The sequence below is a fragment of the Hibiscus syriacus genome, unplaced genomic scaffold (assembly GCF_006381635.1).
Source record: "Hibiscus syriacus cultivar Baekdansim isolate YM2019G1 unplaced genomic scaffold, ASM638163v2 tig00001818_pilon, whole genome shotgun sequence".
Classification (NCBI taxonomy): Eukaryota; Viridiplantae; Streptophyta; class Magnoliopsida; order Malvales; family Malvaceae; genus Hibiscus; species Hibiscus syriacus.
In genome coordinates, this window is record NW_024061892.1 from 382,853 (window position 1) to 403,056 (window position 20,204).

The 20,204-nt window shown below is 34.1% G+C and overlaps 1 protein-coding gene across 1 annotated transcript; it reads left to right on the forward strand.

Annotated features, from left to right (window-relative positions):
- The first annotated feature begins 15,076 nt into the window (after positions 1–15,076).
- On the forward strand, positions 15,077–19,096 carry LOC120134878 (protein TOC75-3, chloroplastic-like). The gene is made up of 7 exons (XM_039151263.1): positions 15,077–16,280; positions 16,913–17,134; positions 17,274–17,381; positions 17,494–17,685; positions 17,775–18,023; positions 18,286–18,540; positions 18,716–19,096. Exons 1-7 carry the CDS (start codon positions 15,138–15,140, stop codon positions 18,953–18,955), a joined length of 2,409 nt encoding a protein of 802 aa, XP_039007194.1. The 5' UTR covers positions 15,077–15,137; the 3' UTR covers positions 18,956–19,096.
- Positions 19,097–20,204: the final 1,108 nt, after the last annotated feature.

Below are 20,204 nucleotides of genomic sequence, written 5' to 3' on the forward strand. Positions count from 1 at the left end.
TGCTTTTCGTCACTTGACTCTTAACATCAATGTTAGTGATTAATTTATGATTTTTAAAACATTAGTGATGAAAATGAACACTTATCTAAATATTAGTGATCATTTGCATAATTTACCCTACAATAAAAACATTAAATATATGATTATATAATTTATTAAAGGTTTAATTAAAAAATAAGTGTGCAAACTATAACTTAATTTTTAAATTGTTTTTTTATTAAAAGGAGTTATCTAATATTTTTTTATTATAATTTTAGGTGTTTATGTTGCATTAATAGTTAAATAAATCATTAAATAATATATGTTAGTACAATCGTCGATATCAAATTTATTGATTAAGTAATTCAGATCGAGTACTGCAGAAGTGAGGGTAATTTTTCCAACCCAATTTGCTCTATCACAAACGCTAGAATTTGAACCACTGACCTTGCTTAAGAGATTTAGTGTCTTATCCATCCCACTGGACCAATTGGTTATTAGTAAAAAATAATAATATTTTTAGAAAAAATACAAATATTATTTTAAAAAATAATTAAAAAACCCTTAGCCGCTTAACATCCCCTTTCCCGTCAACGGCTTATCTCTTGAGCTCAATGTAGTCATTAGTAGGGGTGACAACGGACAGGACGTGGATGATTTTGCATTATCTACTCCGTCCTTAACACTTGCGGGTATAGTTTTGAGGAATCCTCATTGTATGTTCGGAGATTTTTTTCTCCCCATACCCATCTCTTACCGATCCCTACGGGTTTCGGTTAATCTTCATCCCAAAAAATAAACAAACATTTTTTAAATCAATATAATACCTAAAACTTGTAAGATATATTAGATTATCTCAAATTGGTATATATATATAATATGAAAGTTTCAAACGTCAATATTCATCTTACATCCAATGTATATGTACAATCTTACCATTTTCAATATCAACAAATCAATGTATATTAAATGAAAAAATATTTAAACTTCAATTTTAATTACTTTAAGATGTAACAGTGGAAACAAGTAATCTCACAATTTTATTATATATAAATTTTTTTATTAAACTATATATTAAAGGTATATAGGTAAATGATTATAAATATATTTTTAAAATTTTGTAAAACATCGAGGATCTCTACATATATTTTTCGGGGATCCTCACGGTTATTCACACGAGTACGGTTCGGTTATCCCCACTGTTCGGATATAGCAATCACTGTCCCCATCCTCATTTGAGCTTCGGGGATAAAACTTCCCCATCCTCATCCCGTAGATGAAGATTTCGGTTATTCCCCATTCCTGTCGGTTTAGATCCTTACAGATTTCGATTTTTCTCCAGCCAATTTCCAGCCCTAGTCCTCAGTGCCAGTTGTATAATGATGGACACAAACGAGATAAATTGGCAATCACTTGGAGTGCATTTGCAGCTGTGGTTTGATAAGGTTGGTTCAGGTCAGGTCTTGAACTGATGGGCTTATATATCTTGCTACCTTTGCCATCTTCAATTACTTGGGTTCCATGGTTGTCGCATTGTACACAAAGGAATAGCTTTTTTCTGCCTTGAAATGCAGTTTTTTAAAACTTCTGCAATGGATTATGTAATTTCATTTATACATTATGCAATGCATGAAGACAGTTTGGTTGAAATTTTCAAATCACATAACCGGGGAACTATCGACTTTGCCAAGTAAACAATTTGTTTATTGTAAGAAATTAAAGAATCCCATAATTGCGGTTACACAAATGAACATCAAAATAAAATAACCCAGAAGCTTGTCTTCATGGGAAAAGAAACCATGGAGCATTACACGATTGTACAACGCAGAAGAAGAACATCCATCATTTTGCATCATTGGCAATAACGCATTTGTTTTGAAACTGAGCTAAGAAAGTCGAAGCCTCTACATTAAACCCTGTCCCAATAGGTTGCTTCCACCCAAATGGTGTAGGTGTTGGAGCATTCATATCCTTGGGTGTCGGGAACGTGAACTCGTCCGTCTCGGTGAACGGAATAGGCGATAAAGAGAGCGGTGTGAGTAGCGGAATCGGAGTCGGAGCCTCAGAAATGCCGGTCGTGGCAACGGAGGGTTTCATTAATTGATCAAGCTGAAGAGATTGAGGGGCATGGTTCTGTAGCCTGGTGGGTGGCTTCCCTACTTGGATTTTGCTTATCCCAACGAATCGTTTCTCAAATATGTTCCCACAGTCCTCCATTGTTGAAATGAATGAAAACCTTGCCAAAGGGACAAAAAGCAATGGAACTATCAGTGGTTAAGCATAAGCATGGAAATGGCAGACATAAAAGAAAGTAGAGACAAGAAGGGGAATGGTCAGTTAATAAGTAGTTATGGGAAGCCATTTTTTTAACGACAGTTACAGGCATCCGTCACTTACAGCAAATTACTGATGGTTTGAATTATTTGTGAGGCTAATATTTTTTCAAAACACTTGAAATAGTCATATAAATAGGAAACATGAGACAGCCACAACCGAGTCAGAAAAGGTTGTTCTTTTTTTAACCCAAATTAATCAGAAAAGATTGTTGGTTTTATCGGTAGAGGAATAATTATATACAAATACTTGATTTTGAATTGGTTTATTATTTTAGGTATCCCGATTGATCCATATTTTTAAGAGTTTTTTTTTTTAAATTTTGTTGTGCCATTCTCATTATTTTCCTCCATAGGACCAACAAAAGTATGCTCGAGTAATTATATGATGCAATGATATATATGATTAATCCATGATATGTTTGATTCCGAATATGAAATACATATTAGATGTGCTAAAGTAAAGTAATTTATTTAATTATTGAAATCATGTGAATTGAAATAAAATAAATGTTTATATATTATTTATATGATTATGTTTAACCTATTTTGATAAAACGGCAAAATGTTTTTGGACTTAATAGTTCAATATTTTCAAAAATGATTCAAAGTTCATAAAATTTGAATTTAGACACAAAATTAATGTTAGGGTGAGTAGTATTGATATTATTCTTGCAGTATCGATATTGCATGAACAATACCGATATTGTTGTTATAGTAACAATACCAAAGGTAAGATAAGTATCGATACTACCACGATAAGAGAGTTAAATAAACAATTTTGTCAAATCAGACGAGGGTTTGGAGAATTTTAGGAAAGGTTTTGAAATTTTAAGTAGACTGTCTCAAAGGTTTCGAAATTTTAGATGAGGATTTTAAAACTCATAGTAGTCTAACTCAAAGGTTTCGAAACGAGTTCGTATCCTATTTTACGAAAATACAGTTTACTAAATTACAAAAAAAAAATCCCTATTTGATGCTTTAACCAAGAAACTTTGAAACACCAACTTTGACGTTAAGTTATACACAACATGCATTAGAAAATCACCAAGAAAATGACATACACGAATTTATGTCATCATTTACACACAATTCAATCCCATATAAACCTTAAGCAGAAATCATGATTTAAATTCAAAAGGTTACAATTAGACATGCTTTTAAGTAGGCACATTTATGTTAACAACATAAAATTTTTATATGGAGTGTGTACAAATCAAATTCTAAAGTGGACATTATCTGTAAAATAAGTAACTAATAGAAGAAAACTCAGATTTCAGGGTGGGCACGATCAATAAAATAAGTCACTAATCGAAGAAAATTTAGATTTTAGTATGGGCACGTGGCCACCTTCACCAAGCTGTGTGGCTACGCTACTGATTTTATGTAACATCCTCAATACCGGGTTAGTGACTAAAATGAGAATTTTTGGAATTTGGTGATCAATTTAGAAAAAAATTGAAAAGTTCAGGGATTGAAAGTGTAATATTTTGGTAGTGGATTAAATGGTAATTATGGAAGAATAGAAAGGGTATTATGGTAAATTTAGCTCAAAGGATATTTTACCTCCTTATTTAGGGAGATAACACGTGGGTATGAGAGTTGTATGGAAACTCTCTTCTCATTCTTCTTTTCTCTTCACGTTTGCTTCAGCTCCCAAAGGTACATTTAATTTTTAGTTGGTTAATTCTTGGATTTTAAGTTGGGTTTTAATCTTTAGATGATAACTAAGCTTAAGTTGTCTTATAATCAAAAGATGAAGAAGTTATGAGAAATTAAAGCGAAAAGGCTTTTAAATGAATTTCTGATAAAGAGTCAATAAATAAAGTTTGAGTTCGGAATTGAGTTGTCATCAACTTAATTAATAGATATGAAGTGATAGAATTGGATTTATAACATATTGAAAAATTGGTATGATTATTGATTTCTATATGGAGAAAGGAATTTTGAGGTTTAAGATGTGATAAATGAGTATAAATTGGTTTAAGCATATGTATGTGAGTTAAGAACATGAAAGGGGAGGAAACATGAAGTGTTGAAGATGAAAAGAGTGAATTTTCGTGCTGAAAATGTGATTTATGGGCAAAGTGTATCGATACATATTCAATAGGTACTGATACACTCTTGAACGAAAAATCATCGAATGCAATAAGTGTATCGATACACAGGGAGTGTATCGATACCCCCTTAAAATGAAAACTTTCAAATGCAATTTGTATATCGATACATAGGTAGTGTATCGATACACTCGTTAAGAGATGTACCGATACACTATAGAATGTACCTATACCTACCTTAAATAAGAAATGAAAGTAGCATTTCTTTTAGTTTAAGAAATGAAATATTAGAGTATATCAATTAGAATATTGATATGGATCCATGTATTATTATATAGATATAGAACGTAATACCGTTCTGGAACAATCAAAGAATTAGGATTGAATCAAAGCAAGCAAGGCTAAGGTGAGTGCTTAATAGAGTTATAGTTCAATGGAATTAAGACTTGTGATAAGTCTATTCCTTGTATTAGTTTCCATAGTATAATAGTTATGAACATGCATACATGATGATTGTTCTAATACATGCATAAGTTATATCTGTTTACATGATTTGATAAATGATATATGATTCATGTGATATGTGATAGAGGAAAAGATACATGTGATTACAAGAGAAATGATATGAGTACATGAACATATGAAACATAAGAATAATGCCCATGTTATATGATATGAGAGCTATAGGTATAGTTGGCATGCCAAGAGTCGAGGGTTACATAGGTCATTCGGGACAAAATTTCACATGCCCCTAGTGGGACCCCATACGAGCTGTGGTGACAGCATATGTGCACAATCTTAATGTACTCGAATGCCTTAAGTTCTAAGTAATGTATATGGGCCTACAAAAGGTATCAAAAGTGTTTTCTTTATTAAATATTATCATGTTGTTATTATTTATATTGAATTATGTGTGACATGATAGAATAATTAGATTACATGTTCATATGTATAGGAAATGCATTATTATTATATTTTATGCATCACTAAGTCTATGACGTAGCGTGTAAGTGATTTACACGTAGGTATAGAAAAGCAAGAAGACCAGTCTTAGAAGCAGCAGCGCAACATATCACAACTTGAAGATCATATCAGAAGCACCTTACACAGTATGTTGGTTTATGTAATATCTGTGTTGGCATGTAAATAGAGTCGTATAGTATATATGCTCTGATCGATTTTGTCATGTTTCGAACCTAATGATGTAAATATAGTTTTTGTGTTAGTAAAAGTTTAAATTTACTATGGTTTTTATAAATGTATATGCTTTGAAAAGTCAATGTGACACCTCAGATTCGTATCTGGGTCGGGTACATGTTGGGTGTTACATTTTTACCACTTTTATAAGCTTCAAATTCTATAGAAATTACCTAGTAGCATTATATCAAAAGCATAAAAAGCATGACAAGCATGATCATACATTTAAAGTTATGCAAACCTTTACCTTTATATGCAACACATAGCTACCGACATCAAATTACACAAAACCAAACATAATTGTATAGTCACCATTCTAAGTGTTTAGAATCAAGATCATTTAATTGTTTTAACTCGAAATTGACCTGTAACTCTTAAAATGCAATCTCAGACCCTATTATAACCGATCTCCTACTAAAGCAGTTAAAACAAAATATAGCTTACATAGTTCAGTGAAAGAGTAAACACTAATCAAAATGCACAATAATTAGAGACGACGGGTTAATCAAAATGACAATGCTATAAAAGTAGTACTAAACGTGTTAATCCAGACAACGGGTCATACTAGGGGTGTGCAAAATTACCCGACTCGATTGATTCGACCCGCCGACCCGGATCTAAAAAAACCTGGTAATTCTCTAAAAAAATTACATGACTGAGTCGGGTACCCGACCCGATATTTCCCGGGTCGGGCCCGGGTCACAAAATCTAGTTTTCCCGGGTACCCGGTTACCCGAGTACCCGGTTAGTTTTTAATTTTTTTATATATAATTATATAAAATATAATAAATTATTTATATTATTGATTATTATATTTTGTATTTTGAACTTTTAAATTTTATGTTCGGATATTAGAGTATGTAATTCGAAGTTTCGAACATTTAAATTTGTGTATATATTTTTTTAAATTAATAATTTAAAAATAAAAAATTAAAAACTGGGTATCGGGTACCCGATTACTGGGTACCCGCAAAATCCGGGTACTCATAACATCCGGGTTGGGACACGGGCTGAAAATCATCGACCCGGAAGTTCCGGGTACCCGAAAATCGGGTACCCGAAAATCCGGGTACTCGGATTTGCACACCCCTAGGTCATACTAATTTACTCCACTCGTAATTGTTAGGATTCAAATCCCTAATCTTGTTTAAAAAATTTAGTGTCTCATCCTACTAGACTAACTGGTTATTGGTCAAACTTAGCAACAACATGATGAATTATTTGAAAGGTCATATATTTCATCGTTAAACCATAGAGATGCACCCAAAAATATGTAAATTGAAACGAATATTCCAACGGGTGTATATTAGTCATTCTACTCGAAAACCAGCAGGTGTTTATCAAAGCACCAAAGGGTAACACGTAGTAAAAACTAAACATAATAATATATAATCCAACCAGCAAGTTTTTATCACGAATGCACTGCTTCTCTCGAGGAAAGCTGAATTAATTAAGAGTTGGCGCTCATCTATGGCTTTCATGATGAACAATAAATCCTCAATGCTTATTTTTTAAAAAAATTGGGAACAAAATTTTCTTTTAATAATTTGAGGTAATTATAATGTAGTATTTGTTCAAAGATAACTCTCAATTATTTGACATTAAATAGTCACACTCCTAGTATTCTTAGTGCCCGAACTTGGAACCTTAAAGAAGAGAACATATTTTTTTTACATAACGATAATTTTAATACTTAATGTTTACTTTTTTTATCAATTTATAAATTATTTTTTATATCTTTAAAATTATTGATTGGTATGACATAATATCCTATAAACAATAAAACATACATAAATTATCCAGCAAGTTGACCTATCAATGCAGTGAACCCTTTATCAGCTTAATATATATGGTTTAGATTTTAATGATGGCTTAAATGAAACAATGGGTGGAGGTGATAAGGTTAGATGGTGTGTGATGGTCGGTTTGTGAAGAGGTTTGGTTTTTCAGTGATTGTTGGAGTTTGAATCAAGGGTGATAATCACATATGGGCTAATGGGTGTTGAGAGAACGTGAAGCCACTAAACTAAACAACTACAAAACCAGAAAAGAATGTTTTTTTCTCATTGATTAACACTACCCTTTACATGCATTATATAATATTCATACATTCATACGATTACATGGTTGCTAACAACCCTAACCAACTGACAGACTAACTGCAGCAACTCCAAGAGCAGTGATCAGTTGCAACTGCAACTACACGAGCAACTGTGTTGAAAATATTTTGATGTTTCGATGTAACAATGAAGTGTTCTTGAATTTTAAGGTTTTACAATCACTTTTAAAGTATATTCGATTAAATTATTGGAATATCACAAATATTACTCCAAGTTTTTCAAAGGTTATTTTCAATCCTTACTTAAGTGTAAAATTGTGTTTGAAACTTAAAATATTTTTGAAACAATTTTTGGAAAGTATTTCAAACCATAATCGAGCCAAAAATTATTTTTAGGAAGGGATGTACCGATACACTCTTTAGTGTATCGATGCACACCCAACATCGAAGCTATTTTATGTACCGATGCACAACCATGCATCGATACACTCCTATTTTTTTTATTGAAAACATCGAATACATTTTGTGTACCGATACACATCCTATGCATCGATACACTCCTGAATCTTTTGAAACATCGAATGTAATTAGTGTACCTATACACCCCAAGTGTACCGATACAATAGGTCAACCAACTGTCGAAATAATTGAATTTTACACTGAGTGTACCGATACACCTTGAGAGTGTACCGATACACCTTGAGAGTGTACCAATACACACACGCTCCCAACTGTTTTATTTAATTGTTTTCACACCATAATGACTCTATTGACTTCACCAATGATCCCCAACGTTCAGAAGTGATCCAAGGTGTATTTAAATAAGCTTAGGAGCCATTGATCAACAACAAGAAACAACAATTGTGAGAGAAACAAAGAGAAAGCCTTAAACATCAATTTTGAGCAATTTAAGCCAATCTTCACTCAATTTTCATTTTGCTTTCAAGAACACTAAGTGTACTCAATTGTATTCATTTTTTAGTGTTATTTCTTTGTTCTAGAATTGTGCAAACATCTTGCCTAGTGAGGTTTTTTTTATAAGTTTGTAAATTTGTGTATTTCTCTTTGGGAGAGAGTGTTCTCAAGAATTTGGGGTATAATTCTTGAGGGAGTTGTAAGGTTACTCTTTGTCCTCAAAAGAAAGAACAAATTAGTGAATTTGTTGGAAAATCCTTAGTGTAGATAGCTAAGGTAGTGGACGTAGACTTTGGTTGAGAAAGTCGAACCACTCTAAATCGATGTGCAAATATTTTCTATTTTCTGCAAAAGCTTCCACCAAAATTTTTAATTGTCAATTCACCCCTCTTGATTATTTCGTCGATCGATTAACTCAACAATTGGTATTAGATCTACACTTATTTGAAGTTTTAACCACCTTTTGAGTCGATTCAGGAAGAGTTATATCGATATTCAAGTCATCAATGGCCTCCACTTCGAACGTCGACTTCGGTCTTGATTCAATGCCTGTCAACAAGCCTCATTTCTTCAATTGAGCTAATTATGCTTATTGGAAGAACAAAATGTGGTACTTCATTCAAGCAAGCAACATTGGAGCATGGAATATCATAGAAGACGGATACATCATACCTTCCACTCATTCAAGATTGTGGAGTGAAGGAGAGACAATAATGTTCCAGCTCAACTCAAAGGCTATCCATATTATATTTTGTGCTCTTGGACCAGATGAATATGGAAGAGTTTCATCTTGTACAACCTCCAAGGAGATATGGGATAAACTACAAGTTACTCATGAAGGCACAAACGAGGTAAAAGAATCTAAAATTAGTCTTCTAACTCATAGCTATGAAAATTTCAGGATAAAACCGGATGAAGACATCAAAGCTATGACGGATAGATTTTTCATGATTGTTAATGGTCTCAAATCATATGGAGAGATCATTCCAAATGAGAAGCTTGAGAGGAAGTTAGTTTACTCTCTCCCAAAATCTTGGCAATCGAAGAAGACGACAATTATTGAGGCTAAAAATTTAAAATCTTTAACCCTCGTGAGCTTATTGGTTCTCTCCTCACGCATGAAATGATGCTTCAAGATGATGAAGACCTCGAGAAAATGAACGAGACAAAGAAGGAGACAAAGAAGAAGAAGAACGTTGGAATTGCTCTCGAATCCACAAAAGATGAGAGTGATTCTGATGAAGATGACGATGACGAGGAAATGACATTATTTGCCAAAAGGTTCAGAAAACTAATGAAGCCTAATAGAGGAAGAAAATTCAAACGTAATGAAGGCTTCAAGAATGAACCAAAAGAGAATGACCCTATCATTTGCTACAAATGCAAAAGGCATGGGCATATCAAATACGATTGCACATAATTGAAGAAGAATGGTTAATCCAAAAAGAAGCACAAGGCACACGTGGCTACATGGAGTGATGATGAACAATCTGATGAAGAGGAACAAGAAGTAGCAAACTTGTGCTTGATGGCTTTAGGGGAGAATTCTCAGGTAACCTCTAACTCATCTGATTTTGAAGATTATTCTTTTAATGAGTTAGTAGAGGAATATACTAGGTTGGCTTCGAATTATGATAAATTATTTTCGAAATATAAGAAGGATATTTCAAAATTGAAAAACGAAAATAATCTCATATCCAAGACCAACAATGATCTTGAAAGTAAAATTAATGAATTGCAAATCAAACTAAATGAGTTTGAAAAGAAAAATCCTGATTTGCATAATTTACTTTCAAAAGTCAACGATGATCATAAAAAAGAAATTGATGATCTTAAAGCTTCTTTCGATAAAGTTGGAACAAAACGTTTTGAAGATGGAGAAAGTTCAAAATCCAATAGAAAAAGTTTTAAAAATTATAAACATAGAGGTCCCCAAAGAACCTCAAATGAAAAAATCATTAGAAGTATATGGGTTCCTAAAGGACTCATTACTACTAAAGATAAGGATATCCTACACAAATGGATACCCAAGGGGACTAGGATTTTAAGTACTAATGAATATGGACCCAAAAGAATTTGGGTACCAAAAATAAAAAATTAATCTATGTTTGTAGGAAAAGGAGCGTTGATACAAGGCGCAAAATACAAGTTCAAATTCATGGTACCTTGATAGTAGATGCTCAAGACATATGACCGGAGACAATAGCCGGTTCATTGAGCTTAACGACAAAAATGGAGGAGATGTGACTTTTGGTGATAATTCAAAAGGTCACATTGAAGGTATATGTACTATAGGTAATACCTCTTCCATACAAATTAAAAATGTTTTATATGTGCATGGGTTGAAGCATAATCTATTGAGTAATAGTCAATTATGCGATAAAGGATACAATGTCTTATTTGAAACAAATGGTTGTAAAATTGTTGACATTGCATCTAATCAGATTATGCTTGTTGGTCATAGAATATGAAACATTTACATGGTGCATTTAGATAAAATAAATATGACTAATTTATGTCTAGTTGCTAAGGATAAACATGATAGTTAGTTATGGCATATGAGACTAGGACACACTAGCATGAGTGTTTTACAAAGACTAATTCAAGGAGATTTAGTAAGAGGATTGTCAAAGCTAAAATTTGATAAAGATAAAATCTGTGATGCATGTGCTAAAGGAAAACATCAAAGAGTTTCTTTTAAATCCATTAATGATGTATCAACTAGTATAGTATTACAATTGATCCATATAGATCTTTTTGGGCCAATTAGGACTGTTAGCTTGGGTAGAAAACAATATTGTTTTGTATTGGTAGATGATTATTCTAGATATACTTGGGTTCTATTCTTAAGTACTAAAGATGAAGCATTATAAAAATTCGTCACGTTTTCAAAAGTAATCCAAAACGAAAAAGGTTACTCCATAAGTAATGTTAGGAGTGATCATGGTACTGAATTTTAAAATCTTGGATTTACTGATATTTGTAATTCTAATGGTATTAGCCATAATTTTTCAGCACCTAGACCTTTCAATAAAATGGAGTTGTTGAGAGGAAAAATCAAACTTTAAAAGAAATGGTTAAAACCATGCTTTGTGAAAACAATTTGCCAAAATATTTTTGGGCGGAAGCCACAAATAATGCTTGTTATGTTATAAACCGAGTAATGATTAGGCCAATTTTAAAGAAAACTCCATATGAACTTTTCAAAAATAAAAAGCCTAACATTAGTTATTTCCATCCTTTTGGATGTAAATGTTTTGTTTTAAACAATGGTAAAGACAATCTTGGCAAATTTAATGCAAAAAGTGATGAAGGAATTTTTCTGGGTTATTCCTTAAATTTTGAAGCTTATCGAGTATTTAATAAAAGAACTTTAGTGGTAGAAGAGTCTATACATGTTGTTTTCGATGATAATCCCCTTCCGATGAAGGATTCTTGTGTTGATGATGACGTAGATATTGTAGAAGCAAATGACGTTAGACATGACGTTGGAGAACCATCATTAAAGGAAGAAACGAAAAATGAGAAACTCACGATATTCTCTAGAATCCAACCATTGAAGAAAGGGAAGTCTCTTACTCAAGAAAATACAACTATATCAAAGATGATGAAATTATAGGTGATCCATCCAAAGGGGTAACAACTCGATCTTCTCTTAGAAATATATGTAATTATGTTGCATTTATCTCATGCATAGAGCCTAAGAATATCCAAGAAGCATTAAAAGATGAAAATTGGATAATGGTTATACAATAAGAGTTAAATAAATTTGAGAGAAGTAAAGTATGTACATTAGTTGAAAGGCCTAGTAATAAATCTACTGTAGGTACTAGATGAGTATTTAGGAATAAGCTTGATGAAAGTGGTAATATAGTAAGAAGCAAGGCTAGACTTGTTGCTCAAGGCTATACTCAAGAAGAGGGCATAGACTACGATGAAACATACGCTCCTGTAGCTAGGTTGGAAGCAATAAAAATGTTATTAGCATTTGCATGTTTCAGTGAATTTAAATTATATCAAATGGATGTTAAAAGTGCATTTTTAAATGGTTTTATAAAAGAAGAAGTGTATGTGGAACAACCTCCTGGTTTTGAAGATTTAAAATTTCCAGATCACGTTTTTAAATTAACAAAAGCTTTATATGGTTTAAAACAAGCTCCTAGAGCTTGGTATGAAAGATTGTCATATTTTTTTAATTGGAAAAGGTTTTTCAAAAGGGAAGGTTGACACTACATTATTTTTAAAGCGAAAAGGTAAAGATTTATTAGTAGTTCAAAATTATGTTGATGATATAATATTTGGTTCTACTAATGATATTCTTTACCAAGAATTTTCTAAGCTAATGTAGAGTAAATTCGAGATGAACATGATGGGGGAGCTCTCATTTTTCTTGGGACTCCAATTCAAGCAAAGAAAAGATGGCATCTTCATCAATCAAGCAAAATACGTCAAGGTTATGCTCAAAAAGTTTAGATTGGAAGATAAAAAACCCCAAGCCACTCCAATGAGCTCATCTATAAAGCTTGACAAAGATAAAGAAGGTAAATATATAAATGTTAAACTTTATAGGTCTATAATTGGCTCTTTGCTTTATCTAACCGCAAATAGACTAGACATTATGTTTAGTGTTTACTTATGTGCTAGATTTCAATCATGCCCTAAAGAATCACACCTAAAAGTCATTAAGAGAATCTTTATATACCTTAAGGACACTCCTAGTTTAGGACTTTGGTATCCTAGAGACTCTAGCTTTAGCTTGCATGCCTTCTTCGATGCGGATTATGGAGGATGCAAAATAGATAGGAAAAGCACCTCCGGTACTTGCCAATTCCTAGGAAATATGATGATTTCATGGTTTTCAAAGAAATAAAATTGTGTTGCATTATCTACTACTGAAGCGAAATACATTTCAATCGGTAGTTGTTGTGTACAAGTTTTATGAATGAAACAACAACTTTTAGAATATGAAATTGAAGTTAGTACCATACATATCAAGAGATTCAGGAGGCTTGCAACATGTTCAGACACCGGAACTGGACTTCTATAAGAAGTTAATGTATCGGTAACTTCTTTCACCTTTGTAAGATAAACTCGCATGCTAACTCCTCATTTCTTGAGGGATTGAAGCTTGTAATGTAAACTTATTACAGTAGTGGCAGAACGATTAGTAAAGAATTGCAAGACTTTGTTCCATACCTAAGCTAATGTTTCAGCACCAACAAACTGAGGGAGTAAGTGAGGACTGACCGTTGACAACAACCAAGAAGCTAATGCACTATCTTGGGCCAGGAACTCCTCATACTCTTCATTGATAACTGCAACTCATTCTTCTCCAACCACTGTTTCTGGAGGAGGCAGCATTGTTCCAGTCAACATTCGCTCAGGACGATGTTTCCTCACAATGATTAACACTTGTTGTTTCCAAAGAAGGAAGTTTGTTTCATCAAGAATTACATTCATCCTTTTGTTAGTGAAGACTTTGGTGTTTCTTGAAGAAAACTCCATTGAAGTGGCTGTGAAAAAAGCACTTTGATCCATAACAACACGAATAGAGAAAGCAAACCCTAGGATACAACAGCAAATGATACCATGTTGAGAGAACATGAAGCCACTAAACTAAACAACTACAAAACCAGAAAAGAATGTTTTCTTTCTCATTGATTAACACTACCCTTTACATGTATTATATAACATTCATACATTCATACGGTTACATGGCTGCTAACAACCCTAACCAACTAACATACTAACTGCAGCAACTCCAAGAGTAGTGATCAGCTGCAACTACAACCAGCAACTACACGAGCAACTGCAGTAGCTTACTTCAAGCTTACTTCAACAATGAGAAAGTGTGATAATTATCCTTTGAAAATTTAAAATTATTATATATTTTTATTATATATATTTTATTGAAAATATATTTTATCATTTTCTTTAAAATTTTATATGTTTATTTTTTCTTAAAATTTTAAAAATTCATTCACCTAATATAAAATTCTGTTTACGTTCATAATGATAGGAATATGACGATTGAAAGTTAAGATTAATAAATGGTGATAGTTAATTGATATATGCTCATAATCAAGGGACCTATATGTTACTATTGTTTCTTGTACATGTTAAAGTATATTTTTTCCCGTTTTGCAGCTTCTAGAGAAGGATAGAGAATGTATGCATGACCTATATGTGATAGCTAGGTGTTGTAGAAAGAGTTAATTGATTAGGGTAATAGTTGGACATAGATGATGAGATATCTTCACTTAGAAAGAAGTTAAAATCAAAAAGTGGCTAACGTGGTTATAATATATCACATTAGTATTTTGTCATCTATATTAATAGCTAGTTATCGATTTATTATAAATTGATAATATCAATGATTAATTTAATACTTTTCAAATATTAGTAAAAAATGAAACTTCACTCAAATTTTATTGACCAATAATATAATTTATCCAAAATATTATCACTATGCCTAATCTCTCATTTCAAAAGTAATCACAAATTATTTCAAAAAAACAAAAAAAAGTAATCACAAAGAAGAAAAAAATATCAAAAATTTGTGTTCCCTTATCCTCTCCCCAAAAGGAGATCAAAACAATGCAGTCTTTGTCTTCCCCATCCCACCTGCTCCCCTCCTCCACCCGCCGGCAACTGCCCCTTTCTTCCTCACGCGCTTCCCCACGCTCCACCACCATCAAATGCAACCTGCCTTCCCAGAACCCAAAACCCCAAAACCCCACTCCCCTCCTCCACTCCCTCTCCAAGCCCCTTGTTCTTGCCTCCGCTTCTGCTGCCACTCTCCTCATCACCATCTCCCCCATTTCCAACAGTCTCCCTGGAGGCGGTGGAGACAACTGCGGCGGCTTCTCTGGTGGCGGCGGGAGCGGAGGTGGGGGTTCCAACGGTGGTGATGGAAGCAGCGGCAATTTCTGGGAGAAGTTCTTTTCGCCTTCGCCGGCAATTGCGGACGATAATAACCAAAATCAAGAATGGGATTCTCACGGATTACCAGCCAACATTGTGGTTCAACTCAACAAGCTGAGTGGATTCAAAAAGTACAAACTTTCAGAAATTTTATTCTTCGACCGACGGCGATGGACCACTGTAGGTACCGAAGATTCGTTCTTTGAGATGGTTTCGTTAAGACCAGAAGGGATCTACACCAAAACCCAGTTGCAGAAGGAGATCGAAACTTTAGCCACTTGTGGAATGTTCGAGAAAGTTGATATGGAGGGCAAAACTAACCCAGATGGAACTTTGGGATTAACCATTTCGTTTACAGAAAGTACTTGGCAATCAGCTGATAGGTTTAGGTGCATAAATGTTGGGCTAATGGCTCAATCCAAACCTATTGAAATGGACCCTGATATGACAGATAAGGAAAAATTGGAGTATTATATGAGCCAAGAGAAGGATTATAGGAGGAGGATAGAGAGAGCTAGGCCTTGCTTGTTGCCAATGCAAGTACATAGCGAAGTGTTGCAGATGTTGAGGGATCAAGGGAAAGTGAGTGCTAGGTTATTGCAAAAGATAAGGGATAGGGTTCAAAAATGGTACCATGATGAAGGGTATGCCTGTGCTCAGGTTGTCAATTTTGGTAACTTGAATACAAAGGAAGTCGTTTGTGAGGTAGTGGAAGGTGATATCACACAGCTTTCGATTCAGTTCCAGGATAAACTTGGAAACGTTGTTGAAGGGAATACCCGGCTTCCTGTAGTGAGGAGGGAGTTGCCTAAACAGGTGTACAATCGATGGCTTTCTTTTCCCATGTTTAGAATGTTTATTGTTATTTGTTAGATATTGCAGATTCTTATTGTTGTTGTTATAGTTTGTGAGTTGTAATCTTCAATGTTAGTTAGGGAAGAATGCTCTTTGGTTCAATTGTATTCTTGAAGCAAATATTTAATTGTTTTATACGTTTTAGAAATGACTGCAAAGTGTACTATCGGATAAGTTAACTTGATAGCTAGGAAAGAACCACATTGTAAATTCTGATATCTGTTGTTTTGGTTTTTTTTACCGTAAATGGTAGTATGCGTGATTTGATCTTTGGTACAATTATGAAATTCTTGAAGCTAGTTGTTTTCTATATTTTGAAATAGCTTTGAATAAGAAGTGAGAAGAACTATTTTATGAAGTTAAGTAAAGCACTGACTTTGCTGCTTTTGAATAAGCTTTCATGAGCTATGGATTTGCTGATAAAATATATTTTGTCTTCAATTCTACAAGTAATGATTGATTTTAGTGTCTGGTTTCAGTCTCTGATGAATGGCTGATTGTTAGTTCCTTTAGCTGTAGAGTTGCTAATTATGCCTATTTATTCAGTATTGATGATGATTGATTGTTGAATCATGTCTGCATTTAATTTACAGCTTCGACAAGGCAAGGTTTTTAATATTGAAGCTGGGAAACAAGCATTGAGGAACATAAACTCGCTTGCTTTGTTTTCGAATATCGAAGTGAACCCACAACCTGATGAGAAGAATGAGGGTGGCATCATTGTTGAGATAAAGCTCAAAGAGCTGGATCAGAAATCAGCTGAAGTTAGTACGGAGTGGAGTATTGTACCCGGACGCGGGGGACGTCCCACATTGGTATGCAAACCTAATTATATATTATACCTTGAAAGTTGAAATTATTCTTGTAGATTACATAATTGATTGTAGCTTAAAGCCTTAAACTTAAAACTTGTGATTTATAGTGTTTGCTTATTGTGATATTTTTTCTGTTCAGGCTTCAATCCAACCTGGTGGAACTGTCTCTTTTGAGCATCGGAATCTCAAAGGGCTTAATAGATCTATTCTTGGTTCCTTGACCACTAGTAACTATTTTAATCCTCAGGTGCTTTTTCCTAAATATGCATGTTGCTCTCTCATAGTTCTTGCAGCAACTTTTCTCTAGTGGTAAGTGTAAATTTGCATCCTAACAATATTTATGTTTTTCTTTTCTTTAGGATGATCTGGCTTTCAAACTAGAATATGTGCACCCATATTTAGATGGTGTCAATAATTCTCGCAATCGAACTTTTCGTGCAAGCTGCTTCAACAGCCGGAAACTGAGTCCAGTTTTCACTGGTGGGCCAGGAATCGATGAAGTCCCACCAATATGGGTTGACCGAGCTGGTGTGAAAGCTAACATTACGGAGGTATTCTGCTATGTTTAGAAAAAAATCAGGAAGTGACTTTAGGACTCTATGTACCGTCAACTCTATTGTGATCAGTACGTTTCTGGCAGAATTTCACCCGTCAAAGCAAATTCACTTATGGACTTGTGATGGAAGAGATAACAACACGAGATGAAAGCAGTCATATCTCTGCAAATGGTCAAAGGGTGCTACCAAGTGGAGGCATCAGCGCAGATGGACCTCCTACCACTCTCAGCGGTACCGGTGTTGATCGAATGACATTTCTACAGGCAAACATCACACGCGATAATACCAAATTTATAAATGGTGCTATAGTTGGTGAGAGGAATGTGTTCCAGGTTAGCTCATATATTTACATTGTGAATCCGTCTTTGCTGATACTGTTCTAATCAGCAATGAAATGAAAGCATTGTTGGTAAAACATTTGCTCACATGTTTGTCATTTATTCTAATAGAGGTACCAAAGCCATTGTAGACTTGTAGTTATCCTTTTAAAGTTTTAGCCTTCATAACTCTAGTTACATTGTGATTTATTCATAAAATTATACTTGAAAATTTATTTCCTATCTAATTTGCTTGCATTTTTTATGCAATGCACAGGTGGACCAAGGACTTGGTATCGGTAGCAAGTTTCCATTCTTTAACCGCCATCAATTGACACTTACACAATTTCTCCAACTAAGAGAAGTAGAAGAAGGTGCCGGCAAACCCCCACCACCTGTTCTAGTCCTTCATGGCCACTATGGAGGTTGTGTGGGTGACCTTCCAAGTTATGATGCTTTTACTCTTGGAGGTCCCTATTCTGTGAGAGGTTATAACATGGGTGAGTTAGGTGCAGCCAGAAACATTCTTGAGGTAAGGATATACCTAATTAATTTCTTTAAACTTTTGTTTCTCTTAATGTCATCATTTATGCTGTATTTCTGGTGAAAATGCTAAAGAGGAATCTGATAATAAAAATTGTGGGAGAGTTTACACTTAATGAAATGACTAATTTATCTGAAATCTGTTTTCTGATGTTGCCTGCCAGCTTGGAGCAGAGATTAGGATACCGGTGAGAAATACACATGTTTATGCATTCGCAGAGCATGGGAATGATCTAGGAAGTTCAAAAGATGTGAAGGGCAACCCGACAGAGGTCTACAGGCGCATGGGTCACGGTTCATCATATGGGGTTGGTGTCAAACTGGGTCTGGTGAGAGCCGAGTATGCTGTTGATCATAACACCGGAACTGGTGCAGTCTTCTTCCGATTCGGGGAGAGATACTAAGATGTGATTTAAGGTCTAATACCGCCCTGCTTAATGCAGGGTAGCAATTCTGTTTCTAGCAACTGTTGGTGCTGTTCTGAATGTTACAGAGATTTTGAGATGAATGGAACTAGGCGCACTATTTAATCGGCTTTCTTATTTCGAATAAATATTTTTGTTTTTGTATTATTTAGCGTTACAACTTCATCCTATTCTGTGCAAACCAGGAACTGTTTGGATTGACCACTCTCCTTCCACGGGACAGTTTAGAATGAAGGAGATTTTTTCCCTTCTTACATAGATTTATGTTGATATTACTCGACGATGTATTAGTATTCAGTCGTAACAGGCAGGGTCACTAGGAGCATATGAAAACCATCTTTCAAGTGCTAAAGGATAATAGGGTAGTAGTAGCAAAGTGATAAAAATCTATATTTATGGCACAGTCTGGAATCAATAGACCATCAACACTCATGATCAACAGCACTAGCTCGAATAATTGATAGGTTACAACTTTGAGATACAATATTGACCCGAAAGATTAAATGCCGCAATCGATGCATTGTGCAAAGAAACAAAATCTGTGTTAATGGCACTGTCTGGAATCATTGATGGTATCAGAGGAGCCAGTGAGTTGGACATGGAGTTGCAAAACATAAAAGAACATATTGTGGTCGACCGACTCACAAAGTAGGGTCATTTCTTTGCATTCCTTTAAACATTACGATGGTCGATGGCAATGATAATAATGGTACAAGGGGATCATTAAACTACACGATATACATCGATCATGGTTAGCGATCAATATCCCATTTTCTCCAGCGATCAGTGGACATAATTGGCTAGGTTACAGGGGACCTGATTGTATATGAGTTCGGTATTCCACTCCCAGATGGATGGATAGATCGAGGCACCAAATCCATACTTTAAGTTTAGTTTTTTACTTCATTTTAGTATTTCGTTTAAAATTTAACATTAAGTTTTGGAAATATTTTTTGAAAGTTTAGGTACTAAAAGGGACCAAAACTAATAGTTTTTGTACTAAACACATTAAGTTTTTAACAGTAAGATACTAAAATGAAACAAAAACTAAACATTAAATATGATTTAAAAAAATTAAAATTTAGGTATTAAAATGAATCAAAATTGATAATTTATGTACTAAATGTGTAGTTTATCCTTTTATTTAAATGAAAAACCCCTGGCGATTTGGTTTTTTAAGTATTTTGACCCAAACATTTTTTTAAGAGGGATTTTTTAAGTTAAAATG

What these genes read in the sequence shown, in the direction of transcription:
- LOC120134878 (XM_039151263.1), top strand. Translation starts at nt 15,138, where the DNA reads ATGCAGTCTTTGTCTTCCCCATCCCACCTGCTCCCCTCCTCCACCCGC. An exon ending in GTAACTATTTTAATCCTCAG is followed by an intron (nt 17,382 to 17,493) that starts GTGCTTTTTCCT and finishes TCTTTTCTTTAG; the next exon opens with GATGATCTGGCTTTCAAACT. An exon ending in GTGAGAGGAATGTGTTCCAG is followed by an intron (nt 18,024 to 18,285) that starts GTTAGCTCATAT and finishes TGCAATGCACAG; the next exon opens with GTGGACCAAGGACTTGGTAT.